Raw genomic sequence first — 17453 nt, 5'->3', positions numbered from 1 at the left:
TATATTCTTGTTATTTTATGCTTTCACTGGTTACAACCAAAGTTATTACACTGTGCAAGTTGCCACAATTTTAGAAAATTAATTGCTGTTTTCAGTTACAATATTGTGCTTTGTTCCAATTAGGAAATGAAAGCAGAGAAGGAACTCAGGCAGTTTAGTGTTTTGAGAATTCAGCAAAACTTCAGCTTGGCAATCCCTAAATGTCTAACTTAGAAACAAAACAGAAATTAACAAAAAGCCCCACTGGAGCAAGTGTGAGGGAGTCAGGCGGCAAGTGGGGCCCTGAGGCCTGGACAACAGCATATCCAGCCTGGAGGGGCCTCAAATGGACAGAGGGAAGGGAGATACAAAACAGGCGTCCAGTCTTATTTCTCCTGATTTGCCAATGATACTAAGATTGGGAAGACTAAGCCTAGCCTTATTCAGCAGAGAAGGCAAATATCTGAGGACCCTAGATCCCAGAAACAAGGATAATAATTAAACTGAGCATGGGGAAGAAAATAATTCAGCACACAGAGATATTCAAGGGAGAACCCTGGAAAGCAATTACAGCTGAGAAAGGATGGAGGTGAAGCACGGACAGCCAAAAAGCTAAGAGTCTGATAGGAAACAACACAAAGGCCACTGTGCCTTCAACAAAATCAGCAAAGGATCAGAGCACCACACACAAAATCACGGTAAGAAGGGAACCCGAGACTGTCTCTGCCTTGCTGGAGCGGCTGAGAGCAGAAACCTAAAATGAAGAAAGCAGTCATTAAGAACAGCAGTTCTCAAACTCAAGTGCATATGAGATCATCTGGAAGCTTGTGTGACAGACACAAATACCTGGTCCCCTCCGCCCAATTCTTACTGACTTCAGGTCTGAAGTAGAGCCTGTATTTTAACCAGGACCCCGTGCATTCTAATGCAGGTTGTCCAAGGAGCACAGTTTGACAAGCACTGATCCACAGGTCTGAAGAACTGCTGTTAATAAGTGCACCCAGGCTAAGAGCAATTAGCAATTCATTTTCACAGTGTTCATATGGGATTGGGTAAGGAATCATCGCTTGGGGAGAGCCGGTCCCTCAGTGGGAATTAAAATAAGTCAATGTTCTTGGGGATGTTCTCCTAGGAACATCTGCTGGCCCAACAATTTCACCTCTCAACGTTAGCACAGTGACTTCCAAGAGCTAACCCCATGGAGAAGGGGGTCTGACAGGAGCTCCAGGACAGGCCCAGGACCCACAGGCCCTTCACGGACAGAGCCTGACACGACGGATGGAGACACCCATCCACACTCACCTGTGCAAAGAGGGAGAGGCTCTACGGTCCCATTAAACCCTAGCTCCCTGTTCTCAGACAAAAATGGCACTTCTTGCCTTAAACGGTGGTACAGCACAGCTGTCCCCAAAAGCTGGTGTCTTCTCTCCCACCAGGGACTGAATTCAGGGACACGTGCGGAGTGCTTTGGTGCCTTCGGAGGTAAGGGGCAACCAAGACCTGGAAAACCAGAAACCTTTCTGTAGTAAGGGAGTTTACAGTCAGACTGGGTGGACACAGGGTGAGCAAAAACCTTGCTGAGAAGCCCGGATCCTGCCTCCCGTGTGAGGGAAACACTTCCCAAATGAGAGCTTTCAAATTACTAAGCTCCTCTCCTAAGCGGTGTGGGCGTCCTCAGTCGTGTCCAACTCTTTTGCGACCCCATGGACTGTAGCCCACCAGGCTCCCCTGTCTATGGAATTTTCCAGGCAAGATTTCTGATGTGCACTGCCTTTCCTACTCTGGGGAGTTTCCTAACCCCGGCACCGAACCCACGTCTCCTGCATCGGTGGGTGGATTCTTGAACACTGAATCACCTGGGAAGCCCCTGCTAAGCAGCAGGTGGAGCCTGTTGAGAATCAAAAGCCTGACAAGCCTGGGAGGGCTGAGAAGCAGCTCTTGTTGTTATGCACGCAGCAGCTGGTGGGGTGCCCTGCGCCCCTCATCTCCACAGCAGACTTCAATTGCACCCGCTACGCGGCAGGCCCCATCTGTGACAGCATCTTGGCTTCTACCCTGGAGCTGTCTGCCTTCAGCCAGGTGTTTCTGGCTACTTATGGAAGGGAGGAACCTTGCTAGGATGGCAGACTGTGCCCAGAAGTTGGGCAGGAGCCCTGGCTTCTGGAAGAGGCTGGAGATGTCCATTACTGCTCCTGTCTCTTAACGATTAGAAACCATTATTCCATAGTTAGGCAGGAAGGGTAAGAAGAACAGCAAGGACCACGACTCTAGGTGGTGAGAAGCAGACGCCAGGTACTTTTACCAACCAAATCTGCTTAACATAAGTATACTTAAAGTTCACCTTCCATCCTCATTTCTCTAGGTAAGAAAACAGGCTCGATGAACTTCCTGCGAAGTCCCCTCCCAATCACTCAGTGTCAACCATTTCCAGTCACACGGAATTCAAGAATCAGAACCTTCCTGTCATTATGATGTCAAAAGCAGACAATGCCTCGTTTCTGCCCTTGCCAGAGGCATGGTGGTACATGAAGTCAGCCTTCACTGGTCCTGCTAGTGACAAGCTGGAAATGACAAGGATGCTTTTCTTAAGATTCTCTTCTATTTCCTCAGCTTCTCCTAAATATCAGGTTCCTTATTAGGTACTTGGACTTCACAAAGATGAACCAGACGGGGTCTTTATTCTCAAGGAGCCGAGAGGAGAATGACATGGAGATACGGAATGGCAGTTTGGTATGACGAGTGTTAACCCAGACAGGGTGCTCCCTACTGGGGAGTGATCAGCCCTGTTTAGAGGATTCCACAGCAGGGAAGCAGCCTGCATGCAGTTGGGTTTCAGGGAGAAGAGGGCACTCCAGGTAAAGGCACCCAGGCAGGAGAAGGCCTTATTCGTTCCAGGGGCTTGGAAAGTGGCTCAGCAGAGTAGGGCTTCTTCCCTGTAGAAAACTGCAGCGAGAAGAGGCTAGAGATACCACATCTGGTCACCCGCTTTCTACTGCTTGTATATCATGGGTCCTATCTTTAGGATTTTTCTTTAAACCAATGCTTCAGATTCCAGCCTGAATTCCACAAGCATCCACATGTGTGGCACTAAATGAGCAGCCCTGGGGGATAAGCCCCTATGGAGCTTAACACTGAACCTAATTGGGTGGATTAGACAGACATACCACACAGCTAAAGAAAATACAAAACAACACATGAGCAAGAGCATAAACTATAAGTGGCCCAGCACACAGCGCTGGGGGAATTCACAGGTTCTTAGCTCGAGACAGAGCTTAAATACCATCTAATTAGAGAACCGTTCAAACGCTCAACTCCCGTTGACAAAACCCTGGCCAAATGAGCCCCCGTGGGATGTGGGAATCTCAGTCAGAAGCTAGACTGGTTGAGTCCAGGAGGCCACTAACCCCATGCCAGAAGCTTTTATGGCAATACACGGAGGACGGCTTCAGACAAGAGCAGGTCCTAAACACCACCTTTCCCTGCTGGTGAAACGGACGGGACAGTTAAGGGCACGGCAGCTCCGCAGAGTCCGCATCTTCCGCTGTGATTACAACCTCAGGAGAGGAGCATTTCATAGTATACTACCTATCTCTTTCTGTAGCCTGCCTCCTCAAAAATTAAAAACAAAACAAATATTTCACTGGGTTCTTTATGTATCTCCAGACTACAGGCCTCAAGTTGAGGTAAGGAGGTATTCAGTTTGGTCTCTACCCCAAGATCCCTTCAGGCCTCTGGGGCCCCAGCTCATGATTTAGGGTATGAGAAAGACTGCCTTTGAATAGCCCAGAGCGTCCAAAAGTGAGGCCGGCTGGTCAGGACTGGGCCGGACTGGAGTCCTTCCTGGCTCCTTATGGGCGTGACGCCTCTGGCCCTGGCTGGGAGACTGCAGCTCTGGCCTGCATGGTGCTGCCGGGCAAGGCCTAGGAGAACCGCCACGCAAGGCACTCACCCGCATGGAGGTCTCACCACCGTGCGCCTGCTGCAGCCGGAAGACCTGGGCCACCATGTGCTCCGTGGAGGGGTGCAGCAGGATCCTCCGAGAGGCCAAGCCCACCATCACGTACCGGCCCATCGGGGACAGGCTCACTGAGATGGCGTTGGGACCTAGGGCCAGACGGACAGAGAGACGCTCCCTAGAGCTCTTGCTATTACCAGCAAATAATCTTCCTTTAGTCTTTTTTCTTTCTCCCTGGTCTTCATCTTTGTTTGCTCATCCTGGGGTTAATCTCACAGGATGGCAGTGAGGAGTACAATGAGAAGGTGTGTAAAGTACTAAGTCTAGCTCTTGACATATAAAAAGTACTTAATGAATGCTAACCCGTATTAGCACAGAATCACATTAAAAATTATCATACTGTAACTGCTATTTTGAAATCCACTTTTTTCACTTCATACATTACAAACATTTTTCACCATTAAATATCCCTCTGTAAGAGCGTTCTAAAGGCCAAGTGGTATTCTGTCTTGTCAATGCACCATCATTTATTTAAGCAACTCTTCAGAATTTGACATTTTTCTCTGTGACAAATAACACCGCTGTGAACACCCTTGTACATAAATCTATACAATGCCAGACTGGCTTGCAGCGTGTGAGTGTGCCCACTTCCCCGAGCCATGACCGAGAACAGAGCTCCTCCCCTCCCCTCGCCCCTCACAATGGGAACATGCTGGTGATGCCACGGTGGTGGGGAGGACTCTTACTCTGAGACTCTCCTGCAACGCTACCAGCTAGGACAGAGCATCTTCCTCTGACCTGCGCCTGTGAAGCAGGGGGTAGCGTGTGACCATCACTCCCACCTAAGCGGTGCCTCATCAGGGAATGCCCAGGCCAAGGTACTAGCGTCACTATGCTGGGCGTCCCATCCCTTACCAAATCGCTTGGTGTAGAGCATTTCGCCCAGGTTATGGGGGGCCAGGGAGTACACTGCCAGGATGCCTTCGTCAGGAAAGCCCCTCTGACTGCTAGGGATGAACGCTGCCAGGAGCTGGCCATCTGCAGAAATGTCACAGCTGGCATCATTGTAGATCTTGCAGTTCTGCACCAGCACATTCACGGAGGCTGCAGCAGACAAAGAAATAAGAGAGGGTAAGGGAGTCTGGAGTTAACGGTGTGGAAAGTGCTGGGTCAAGACATTTGGGGGCGCCTCCCTAAGGGCCTGAATCCGAACCCTCTCCAGAAATAATAAAGGCTGCCTTATCCAACTAAAAGGTCATGAGACAAGCAACACAAGACACCGAAAGATGCGTCTCTTCTACCCCTGTAGTAGGAAACGAGAGTCAACACAACCACAGCCACCTGCTGAGGCCTGGCTCACACTTGAGAGGCATCGTCTGAGAGATGAGATAAGGAGAAAGTTATTAAAAATTGTTCCTGGAGAGCCACTCACCAGCTGTTATTGTCCAAAAGATCAAAACTGAGATGGATAAAAATGTAAACCCGCTGATTCCAAGAAAAAGGTGATACAGGTAAAACTTGCTTGGGGGTGACAGTGCTCCTCTCCACCTCTATGTGACCTTGGAGAAGGGGATCATCTCACAAATCTTTGTCTTATTTTCTCCTTTAAGAAAACTGGAGCATTTAGAGACTTCAGTCTTCTGGACAGCTCCTTGCTGACACTAATCCCTAATTTCACAGGAGAGCATAAAGGCTGGAGGGCTGGAACTGTGTTCACTCTGCTTGTCCCTCCAGCCACGCCAGAAGCCGATGACCACGGGCAGCTCCAGTCTGCACCTAGCACTTCCTGAGAATTATGCATGGTCAGGCGGGCTCAGCACGAGGGACTGGGTGGGGCGGGGTGCAGGACTGGCTGTCGGTGGGGAGAATCCATTCCAAGTGACAGAACTAAGGCGATGTTGGCCAGCTCTGGGACTGGGCCTGCATAGCTGTTTCAGTTTCCATTTGAACCCCTCTCTGAGGCCCACTGTGCACATCTCCGCCCACAGGAAGTGGTCCACCCTCGATGTGAGCCTGGAACCAGTGCATGAGCAGAACAGCACAACACATCCAAAGGGCATGGATGCACAGCACGTCCAAGCGCCTCTGGGCTCTGTCTCCTTTAGATCGACCTTACGTGCATGTGCAAAGAGACTGATTTACTTTTTCTCTCTCTCCTGTAAAAATTCTTCTTGGCTGCACCATGAGGATGTGGGATCTTAGTTTCCTGACCAGGGATCGAACCTGTGCTCCTTGCACTGGAAATGCGAAGTCTTAAACCATGGGACCTCCCTCTTTCTCTTATTGGAAGATTACTTAAACAGCCACTGTCAGAGGCATTATAGTTCAAACAAACCAACAGGCAAGCTCAAGAGCCCTCACCAGATTTCTGGGTGATCTACTCCAGGGAGCCAAACCGTTTGACCTGAAATGTCAAGGGTGAGTTTCCTCAGGAAATTACCCTAAGGAAAATAAAACAAAGAACTGCCTTCCAGGGGTGGGTGGAGGGTGTGTTGAGGTTTATCAGGAACTTGGGAGTGATTTCTAAAGCTCTGTATTCATCTCCCTTTCTCTGTGTGTTGTTAATGAAGCCACAGAGATGACAGAGTAGATCAAAAAAGACATCCGAACACACTGATCGGCTGCTGTGCCAATTCTTGGGGGCTGACACCGACAGCACCATCACACGCGGCGCCGAGAAGGGACCACAAGGATGGTTCTGTTTGCCAACTAATAAAATAATGACATCCAAATGCTCAGTGCTACCACCATTAGGGCTCTGTGCCGCTCAACTTCCAACCCACCATCTGCTCGAGCCTGTATGGCTAGATCGATCCAGTTAGCACTGAGACCGTCTGCTCCTTACTCAGGGTCCCAAGCCTGTTGCCAGAAAGACGACAATCTCCTCCCTTCCCTGAATAGACACATCATTACAGTTGGGGATACAGAGTCAAAGGAACTGGGGGAGCTTTAAGAGTGAGTCCATCTTGGTTTTCTAACCTTGATGTTGGCACAGTTCTCAGAAAGGTAAAAAGAAACTGACCATCCAAGGTGGAGAGAAAAAGTAATCACAAATATTAAGTAGGACATGAAAATAAACACAGAAGGAAATGGACTCTGTGGGCTTTAAGACAGCTTTGCACGGTTTCCATCTTTTCTACATTTAACATCTCAAAAATGCATGTGAGTATTTTATGAAAGTAGGCTTTTCTATCTTGTTGTTGTAGAGCTCTGGTTCATACGTGTTAACCTGCAGTTTAAACATACAGAAGCCTGCACTGACCCTCAGAACTCACCACCAACATGAGAGAAGCACCACGAGACTGCTGTGGTTCAGTCACTAAGGCGTGTCCGACCCTTGTGACCCCGCTGACCGCAGTGTGCCAGGCTTCCCTGTCCTTCACTATCTCCTGCAGTTTGCTCAAACTCACGTCCGTTGAGCCAGCAATGCTATCCAACTTCCAGATTAATTTCTAAGGTGGGCTGGGGGTGGGGAGGATATTACAAGTAAGGTTTTTCTTCTTCTGAGAAGTTTGGCTCTAACTGCCTGAAAAACTGGGCATATAGACAAAAAGCATTCTGTGAGCCCCCAAATCCAAGCCATTGCGTTTGTGTTCGTACTGTATTAGGATGAATCCAATTCAATGGCCAGCTCCCAAATTTTGTCCCCTCCCCTCAACTCCACCCAATTTCACAACTGCCCCCAGTTCCTACAGTGAGCTCAGAGAGAGATGCAAATAACATGTGAAACGAGAATGCTGGAATTAAAGTTGAGTTTCTCCAGCAGCAGGCTCAATTTGGTATGTAGCTAGGGATCCAGGGTTTTACTTCTCCCCTAATGACGGCGACGTGGTAGGCAAAGAGTGACTTGGTAGTTTCAGCAAGCTCTGGGTGGTGTGTTTATAGTTTCATTAATATTTCAGAGCTCCAATTAGCAATTTACATTTGCTGCTTGTTGTCTATTAATTTCCCACATGGAAATGGAAATGTTCAGTTACAATGGTGAGTGGTCACTGCTTCAATTCGTTCATGCAGCTTCTTCTCAGAAGGCTGAAATTTTGATGAGTTAATTTACACAGGGAGAGATTTCCTGGCTCTCTTATTTGTTTTCTCAGGCCATAGGAAGGTAATGCACTAATGACAAGCACAGCTCATCCTTTTTGGACTCGAAAATAATGTAAGCAGGTGGAGAAAAAGGTGAAGTGAGACACAGCCTAGGATAGTGGCAACCCGCGCGCACCAGAGCCTTCCTTCTGCCTCCAGCCTCGCCTTACTACGGTGGTTCTCAGGTGGTAGCAGGCACCAGAATCACCTGGACTGACTGCTGCGGTGAGGCCTGAGGATCTGTATTTTGAGTGAGTTCCCAGGTGTCCCTGATGTTGCTGATTTAGGACCACACTTGAAAACTGCTGCCTCACCAAACACCCCTTGATCCCTGAGCTGGAGTTCCAGCAAACAGCCCTGCACAGAAAGGCAAGACACACACGGGAAATGATGATGGAGCAGTTAGCTGGGCAGCTGAGGATGGAAATGAGGGCTAGGAAAGCAAGGATTTTTCAAATCAGAACTGCTTCAGAGCTTCAGTGGGGCAGCTCCAGGGGGAATGAGAACGATGCAGGAAGACAGCAGGAAGCCATGTTCCAGGCTTTGCAGCATAATCGCCTCCTAATTATAAACGATTTCCAAGTGAAAATGCCCTAGCAGGGAATGGGAGGGGTAAGAAATACTGATGCCTGGAGGAACAGATGGCTCTGCCTTCCTATCAGCTCCATAAATTATAAACAAATACCTTGTACAAAGATCGATTTGCAGCCTGTTGCTGGCTGGCCAGATGAGGCCACAGGAGCGATTAGCGGCTGCAGTGCTTTTGCAAGTGCATTAGATCCTGATTTGGAAAACCCAAAGGAGTTTAAATCAGCAGGAAAATTTCCTTTTGGCTATCTCTGAGCCCTCAGATTTCAGAATAAGGCCTCCTGCACAGAGCTCCAGATGACACTATGTAAGCATGCCCAGCAGTGGCAATCACAACATCCTCTGTGGGTGTGTGTGCGCCCCCACCGCTCAGCCTCTGGGTTTCTTAAGGTCACCGGGGCACCTGGAAGACCAATGCTACTCACCGGTAAGAACTTACTCTTTAAACATCTAGTAAATCTAATGAGCTTTTTTTTTCCCCCATGACAGCAGTTTCAAAGTTATCTATGTTATACAAGGCCTTACTCACAAACTTAACTCTTTACAGATAGAAATTCATTAATACTACATCTCAACTAAGAGAAACAGGTGGTGAGACTCTTTAGCCTAATTCTAGAAAAGGGCTGAATTCAATGCAGAGTAAGTCAGATGACACAGCAACACAGAGGCTGCTGATCACACATGAGTAAAACTGAGGGCCAGTGGCTCCCAGGCTCGTGCTGGGCCCAAGCCAAACGCTACCATCCTCTGGGAAGCAGGCAAGCTTCAGAAACGAATGCTACTGCATTCGTTAAGAGATCCCCAACTTAACTCTGCTGACAGCCGAATCTATCAAAACTGTAATGAGAGGTTATTCAGGCCAACCAAGAAAATCAGTTAATGACAGGAACCTCAGGTAAAAGTGACTGGCAGTCTAGAGGGTAAGACCATGGCAAGGAACGTTGGCCACTAACAAACATATGAGTCCTAAACACTTGGAATGCCAAGTTTTCTTCCTAAGTAACTCTTGAGTAAAATAGGGCACTTTTAAGAAGCAGAATTCTAACACCACACAGGACTTAAATGAGGGGGACAGGTGAGCCAAGTTAAATGAGTCAATCTGGTTGTACCATAATGCTCTCTGATCAGCTCAGGTTTTACAACAGCCATGATCAAAGGAAGCAGGAAGGACCATAGAAGGAGAATGACAGGAAGCTGCGGTCAGAACAAGTGGAGGCTTAGACAAAGAATGTTAAGGACAACCAAAAAGACTGTGCTAGCAGTATGTCCAGGGCCTGCATTCTTCAGAATATTTGGTTTTTCTTTCAAAGAAAATTGTCTCCAACTGGGGAGAAAACAACATGCCTCAGAATGTTGGATCAGAAGCCAATTACAGATGAGCCAACAGGTTAAGACAGAATTATCTTCTTTACATGAACGTCACTCTCCAGAAGTACCTCTTGGAGTACGGAAAACAGGGCAGGGTGACTTTAGAATTATAGCTGTACTCTCAAAGAGTCATGGTATAATTCCCAAGAAAAAGACATGATAAAAAGAGCTAACATTTATTGACCATTTACTACAGTAAGTGCCAGATGTTGTTCAGAGTGCTTGATGTGTACTAATTTAATTCTCGTCACAGTCACTTGAAGTTGGCACTATGATGACCCTCATTTTATAGACAAGGAAACCAAGGTGCGGAGAGATTAATTAACCACGGCTACACTGCTAGAAGGCGGCTGAGCAGACCTGAGCCCAGACAGTGTGGCTCAAGAGCTCATCTGCTTAACCAGCGTAGGGCAGCTGATAAATGTTACTAAAGAAAGACCTCTCCCTATGTTTGTGAACAAAAAAAAGGAAAGAAGCATCTGGCTCAGACTTTAAAATTATAAAAAGTACAAGTAATTATAATACTATTTAAACTGTTCTAGACAAAGAAAAACTTTATTCAAGGGAGGTAAGGATGGGTTCAATATTATAGAATCTATTAACATAATGATCACATTGTTAGGCCAAAGGAGAAAAAAACATATGGTTATCATCATAGATGCTGTTACGACATGACTGAATTTATTATCTAGTCTCTCTTTTTTGGCCACGCCACGCAGATTATAGGATCTTAGTTCCCCAACCAGGCATTGAACCTAGGCTTAAGGCAGTGAAAACATTTAAGTCCTAATCACTGGATCACCAGGCAATTCCCAGTATCTATTCTTGATAAAAATTAACAATAAAGTAAGAATAGATAGGGGTATCTGCCTGTAATGCAGGAGTTGTAGGAGATGAAGGTTTGATCCCTGGGTTGGGAAGATTCCCTAGAGGGCATGGCAACCCACTCCAGTATTCCTGCCTGGAGAATTCTATGGACAGAGGGCCCTGGTGGGCTACAGTGCCTGGGGCAGTTGACCATAGTACATTACCCCTGGAGAAGGCAATGGCAATCCACTCCAGTACTATTGCCTGGGAAATCCCATGGACAGAGGAGCCTGGTAGGCTACAGTCCACGGGGTCACAAAGAGTCGGACACGACTGAGCGACTTCACTTCTCTTGACTGTAGCAGCGAGTGCACTTAGACAAGAAAAAGAAATCACAGGTGTACAACTTGAAATGGAGAAGGTAAAATTAATACCATTTACAGATAACATACCCAGAGACTGAACTGAATAACAACTAAAATTAGTAAATAAATGCAATAAAATAGCAGAATTTTTTAAAAAGCTTTTAACAATAAACTTTGAAAATGTATAAAATTACATGAAGAAAACTTTAAGAACATAAGAGAGACTTGGAGAGACAGAAAATCATGCCATGTTCTTACATAAGAAGATACCACAAAAATACTGAATCTCCTTATTTCATATATTCAATGGAACCACACTAATTACACTGACAGGACTTTTTCAGGGCGGTGAAGGGAAGAAGCGAGGTAGTTTTATAGTCCATATAGACTACCAAAATGTTCAAGCAGGCAGGAAATTTTGGATTAAAAAATTACAAGAGAAGACCAGTCCTACCAGATACTAAAAGACAGGGCCTCAAACTTAAACCAATGTGATACTGTTACATGAATAATCAGACAGATTCCTGGGGCAGAAAAGACAGGAGAAATACATCTATATATTCACAGGATGCTAATAGGATGAAAGTGACATCCCAAATCAATGGGGACAAGTGAATCCTTTTATAAACTGGTTGGGACAAAGGAGTGGCCACATGGGGGGAAAGCTGGGTCATACTCTGCTTATTTAGGACTGGGTTAAACTTCTGATGAATCAAAGGTTTAAAGGAAAAAATTAAAATACAAAAGTACTATTTGATCTTCTGGATGCTGCCACAAAATCTAGGAACCATAAAAGGAAAGTTGGATAATTCTGACTACTTAAAATAAGTCCTATGACAAAAATAACCTTCAGCAGAGACAAAAGACAAGTGACAACCAGGAAACTCCTCCTATGAGTTAATTTTCTGATTTTATAAAGAGCTCCTGTAGAACTGATAAGGAAAGACCAGCAACACACACACACACACACACACACACACAAATAGGTGAGCCCATGGACAAGCCAAGAAAAGGAAACACAAGTGGCTAAATGTATTAAGAGCCATACAACCTGACAAATTTAAAATATCAACATACTATATACATATTTTTTGGCCACACCACACGGCTTGCAGGATCCTAGTTCCCCAACTAGGGATTGAACCTGTACTCCCCACAGTGGAAGTTCAGAGCCCTAACGACTGGATCAAGAGAGAATTCCCACTTACATACTATTTTTACTATCAGACTTGCAAATACTCCAAAATATGACAGAACAATCTACAAGCAGGAGTTTAGGCAAACAGGCACTCTCATGAACCACAGGTGAGAATATACATTGGTATGCTCTCTCCTCAGAGGGTGATTTAGCAGTACCTGCCAAAGTCACAGATCTACATATTCTTCCTCCCTACATAGGGTTCCATTTCTAGGAATTTATCCTATGATATTCTTGCACATGTGCAAAATGACAAACTGTGGCACAGTTTGTGTAGTGAAAGACTGAAAACAGCTTAAAAGTTCCTCAGCGGAACACTGGTTAAAAGATGGGATCTAGTGGGACTTCCCTGCTGGTCCAGTGGTTAAGAATCTGCCTACCAACGCAGGAGACACGGGTTTGACTCCTGGTCCGGGAAGGTCCCACATGCCCTAGAGAGACCGAGCCCCTGAGCCACAACTACTGAGCTTCTTCTCTGGAGCCCGGGGAGCTGCAACTACTGAGCCCACGTGCCTACAGCCTGTGCTCTACAGCAAGAGAAGCCACCACAACGAGAAGCCCACGCACCGCAGCAGAGAGGAGCCCCCGCTCTCTGCAACTAGAGAAAAGCACACACAGCAACGAACACCCAGGGCAACAACGACAACAAAAAGTAATCCAGAGGCTGCATTTGGGCAGTGGAATGCTGCTGCTGCTGCTGCTAAGTCGCTTCAGTCGTGTCCGACTCTGTGCGACCCCATAGACGGCAGCCCACCAGGCTCGCCCGTCCCTGGGATTCTCCAGGCAAGAACGCTGGAGTGGGTTGCCATTTCCTTCTCCAACGCATGAAAGTGAAAAGTGAAAGTGAAGCTGCTCAGTCGTGTCCGACTCTAGCGACCCCATGAACTGCAGCCTACCAGGCTCTTCCGTCCGTGGGATTTTCCAGGCAGGAGTACTGGAGTGGGGTGCCACTGCCTTCTCCGAGTGGAATGCTAGGCAGTCGATAAAAAAGAATGAATAAACTATATACGGATATGGAAAGATCATCAAGATATAAAGAAAGCAAAGTACAGACAGAAAGTATGTACACTGTGCTGTGTTGTTGCTGTTCAGTCACTGAGTGCTGTTCAACTCTCTGGGACCCCATGGACTGCAGCACACAGGCTCCCCTGTCCTTTACTGATCCCAGAGTTTGCTCAAATGCATGTCCATTGAGTTGCTGATGCTATCTAAACATTTCATCCTCTGCCAACCCCTTCTCCTTTTGCATTCACTCTTTCCCAGCATCAGGGTCTTTTCCAGTGAGTCAGCTCTTTGCATCAGGTGGCCAAAGTATTGGAGCTTCAGCATCAGTCCTCCCAATGAATATTCAGGGTTGATTTCCTTTAGGATTGACTAGTGTGATCTCCTTGCAGTCCAAGGGCCTCTCAGGAGCCTTCTCCAGCACCACACTTCGAAGCGTCAGTTCTTCAGCCTTCTTTACGGTCCAACCCTGACATCAGTACATGATCCTGGAGAAACCACACCTTCGACTACACACGGGCCTTCGTCAGCAAAGTGCTGTCTCTGCTTTTAATATGCTGTCTAGGTGTGCCACAGTTTTCCTTCCAAAGGGTAGAATACGCTACCACCTAGCTTAAACAGAGGTGGAAAAACATACATTTCCATGTACTTGTACATATATATATAATATCTTTGAAAAATAAACAGGAAACTACTAACTGTGCCTATGGGGTGGAGAGGTGTGTAGCTGGGAGCAGGGTTGGAAAACTTTTCACTGTATACCCTTTTTTATATTTAAAAAATCTTCGGTAAATGTATTTCAGATTGTAATTAAAAAAAAAATCAAATAGAATAAAGAAACAAAGTACCTGGGGAAAATTATGGCAAATAGGATCTGGGCCAGAAATAGGTAAACAAGCAAACAGTATTTAACGAGGTAAAAGGGAGACTGCATTTGATTCCTAGTGGGGTTAAAGAATAGATTATTGACCACGTGGCTTAAAAGCACTTGGGAAGAAAACGATTGCTACTGAGGCTTCACTAACATCAGGACATGAAAAACTGACCTCATTTTTATGGTCTCATAAGGATACCACGACCGGCATACTGGGAAACACCACAGACAGAGGCTATCTTGACTATTTCAAAGCATCTGACAAGCTCTCACAATACCCTATAGACAAGATGAAAAATACGGGTTTCACGAGTGAAGAACCAAGCCCAGGTGCAAATTCATGAGCCAAAATCAACAAGAAGGAAGTCCACAGGAACATAGCACGAGGCTTGGTGCAAAGTCCTGACGCACCACTTCTGCTAGCAATCCAAAGACAGGCAGAGAAAGCACGTTTATCAAATTAGAAGATGATGTAAACAAGGTTGGGGAAAAAAGACTGAATCAAAGTTTGAAAAGATGTTGAGAGGCAGGAACTAAGAAGTACAATTATTAGTACTTATTAAGTACACTACTAAGATAAAACTTAACAGAAACAGATATAATCCTTTGGTTTTTAAAATATTCGAACTGCACAAGTTAAGTACAGGATGGTAGAGTTCTGGTATTAACAATTATCGAGGAATTATAAGTGACTGCAAACCCAACAGTGGCTTCAGAAAAGGCTGCTGCAACACTGGGCTGAGCTGACGCTGCGCAAACCGCCACTGCGCTGTTTTGCACAGCTCTCACCTGGAGTGTTCTACGTTGTTGTGCCCCCCTCAAACGTAAAAAGGGGAATGAGCAGAACTGTCAAGGATCTGAAAACCAGATCTTAAAAGGAACCTCGGGAATTCTGGCCTAAAAAGAACGATTTAAAGCAAGTGGCAGTTTACTTTCAAACAGCTGAAGGACTGTCAGTCAGAAGAGACATCACCAGACTCACTCTGTGGAGGCTCAGAGGCAGACCCAGGGCCAACAGGAGGAAGTGACAGCAGGGAAATGGCGGCTGGGTGTAAGAAAAAACATCCGAAAAGGAGCTGAGCAGTGGCGGGCTAGAGTTAACTCATCAGACAGTGACCTATCACTGCAAGTAGAGGCTGAAGCTCCACTTCTCAGGAATGTGTGAGAGTGCAGCATGAGAGAAAATGAAATGAGATGTCTAAGATGCTGTGATTCCAACTGAACAACTGGGACATGGGATTGCAGAGTCCTTTAGAAGCTGGGAAAATGGACTGTCAGACATTCTGCAAATCACACATCAATCAGGCCACTCCCTTTGTTCCATTCAGATCTAGATTAATATGAGTTTATCATCACTGTAGTCTTTCCTCAAGGGTCTGGCTCTCAGCTCCTATACTCCCTTCCCCTTCTCTCTCAGTTCCACCCAACCTCTAGGCTTGAGACAACGGACCCTAATTGGTAAAGTGCCTGGGGCAGAAACCTTCATTTTGGTGTTCACTTTCTCATTTAGTTCACTGCTCAGGGTGGGTGCTCAATAGACATTTGCTGAATTGCTTAGTGAGAGCTGAAGAACAGCTACAGAAATGGCATGGAGCCGTGAGCTACTTAATGAGGTGATGAAAAATCCTGTGCTATTGCAGGTCTCAGAGATCCGGCTCACCAGTGACAGACAGACCTTCCACCAGGATCCCCAGTTCTATGTTGGCTTACCATTACTGATTTCCGGGAGGTCAAACTTAGTGAAGTCCCACCACTGGAGCCGGTAGGTAGTATTGGCAATGTTACTGGCCACGGCAGACTGTCCATCACCAATCACTGCCCCTGGTCAGGGAGAAGACAAAGAGAGCACGTTATAGATCTATCTACATATTTCCACTGCAAACAGGAGGCAAAACTGGGGTCAGGAGGAGAGGGAGAAAAGGCAGATGCTGAAGGCTGAAGACGGCTGACAAGTCCTATCTGTCAAGTCTCTATCTTAAAGAGAAACCAGACATGTTTCTCAAGAACAATTCTGCTTGTAAATACCATATTATGTTATGTTATATTAATCAGCCCCCCTTTCCACTATTACTTAACAATGACTTAGTGCCACCAGTGTGGCAACATACTATCTGGTAGGCTTAAAGAGACAATCTGAAAAGACAAATGACTTTTCATAAAAATGCTGGGAAAGAAACGTGAAAAATGAGAGGACACCGTTCACACAGAAAGGCCCCGCAGAAGAGTATTCAGTCCCTGATGTCTTTGCGGTGAGCGGCGCTCTTCCGGAGAAAGCCTCTCCTTTGTGTATGACCTTCCTCCCAGGAAAACGTCTCAAAAGGAGAGGCTTCCTCCAGGGAACAGGCAGCCAGCATTCAGCCGATTGGACAGACAGAGACAGTAAAGAACAAATGAGGTAATATTTGTTCATTTTTTCTGGACCCCTGGCATGTAACACAACAGAAATTTATGAGCCTAACTTTTCCGCATCAGAATATTTTTATTAAGGCAATATTTTATAACCCTCCTGCCCGGCCCCACCCCTACTCCAGGAGAACTTCCTTGAATCCAGATTCACTTGTAAAATCTCACGGTTTAACTTTCCCTGAGATATACGCTTCTGTATGACATTTTTTACCTTGGTAACCAATTAAATAAAAAATGGATTTTTTTTTTTAAAAACAGGGTGACACTTTAATTTGCAGTTGTATTTCATTTTACATGAACATGTCATTTCTTCCTCCTCCTCCTTCCGAGGTGCGTTTCATACACAACCACCCTTCTGATCAGACAGAGCCAAACCCTCTTGGGAGAATAGAACGTTCGTATATGCTATACAAGCTAAACGGTGTTTTCTGCTGCAAATCAACTCCGATTTTGAGAAACTGAACTTGTTAGAGCTGACTGGCCTTGGAACAATGGACAACTCTACACCCAGATTCTTCCACGTTCTTCCATCTTTCTCCTATGCATGTCACTGCAAGAAGTTGTTTTTTTTTACCCCCTTCTCCTTTTAGAGAGCTTCATTTATTGCTCTGCTCCTCCTGGTATTTCCCTATTCCTTCCTCAGATGGTCAAGACTGTTCAGAGAAAAGACGATCTCCATACAAGTCATGAAATATAAGAACAGTACTCTGCTCGCTGCCCCCCAGGAACTGCAGGCCACTGCATGAGAACTCTTTTCGAACAGTAGTGAATTGGTAGACTCCTGTTTCAATTTGTTAAGAAAGGCACACACAACAATTCATTTCCAAG

At 46.0% G+C, this 17453-nt stretch overlaps 1 protein-coding gene across 9 annotated transcripts in view; it reads right to left on the bottom strand.

The window, feature by feature from the left end:
* AMBRA1 (autophagy and beclin 1 regulator 1) overlaps positions 1-17453 on the bottom strand; it is a 173052-nt gene that overhangs the window by 25883 nt on the left and 129716 nt on the right. For all 9 annotated transcript variants that reach the window (XM_027562491.1, XM_027562494.1, XM_027562493.1 and 6 more), the window contains 3 exons: positions 15930-16040; positions 4850-5038; positions 3929-4083 (listed from right to left, as the gene is read on the bottom strand). In XM_027562491.1, the coding sequence (XP_027418292.1) occupies positions 3929-4083; positions 4850-5038; positions 15930-16040 (455 nt within the window). The remainder of the gene's footprint in view (positions 1-3928; positions 4084-4849; positions 5039-15929; positions 16041-17453) is intronic.

This window comes from Bos indicus x Bos taurus, chromosome 15 (genome assembly GCF_003369695.1).
Source record: "Bos indicus x Bos taurus breed Angus x Brahman F1 hybrid chromosome 15, Bos_hybrid_MaternalHap_v2.0, whole genome shotgun sequence".
In the NCBI taxonomy this organism is placed as follows: domain Eukaryota; kingdom Metazoa; phylum Chordata; class Mammalia; order Artiodactyla; family Bovidae; genus Bos; species Bos indicus x Bos taurus.
This window is presented reverse-complemented; position numbering and strand designations above follow the sequence as displayed.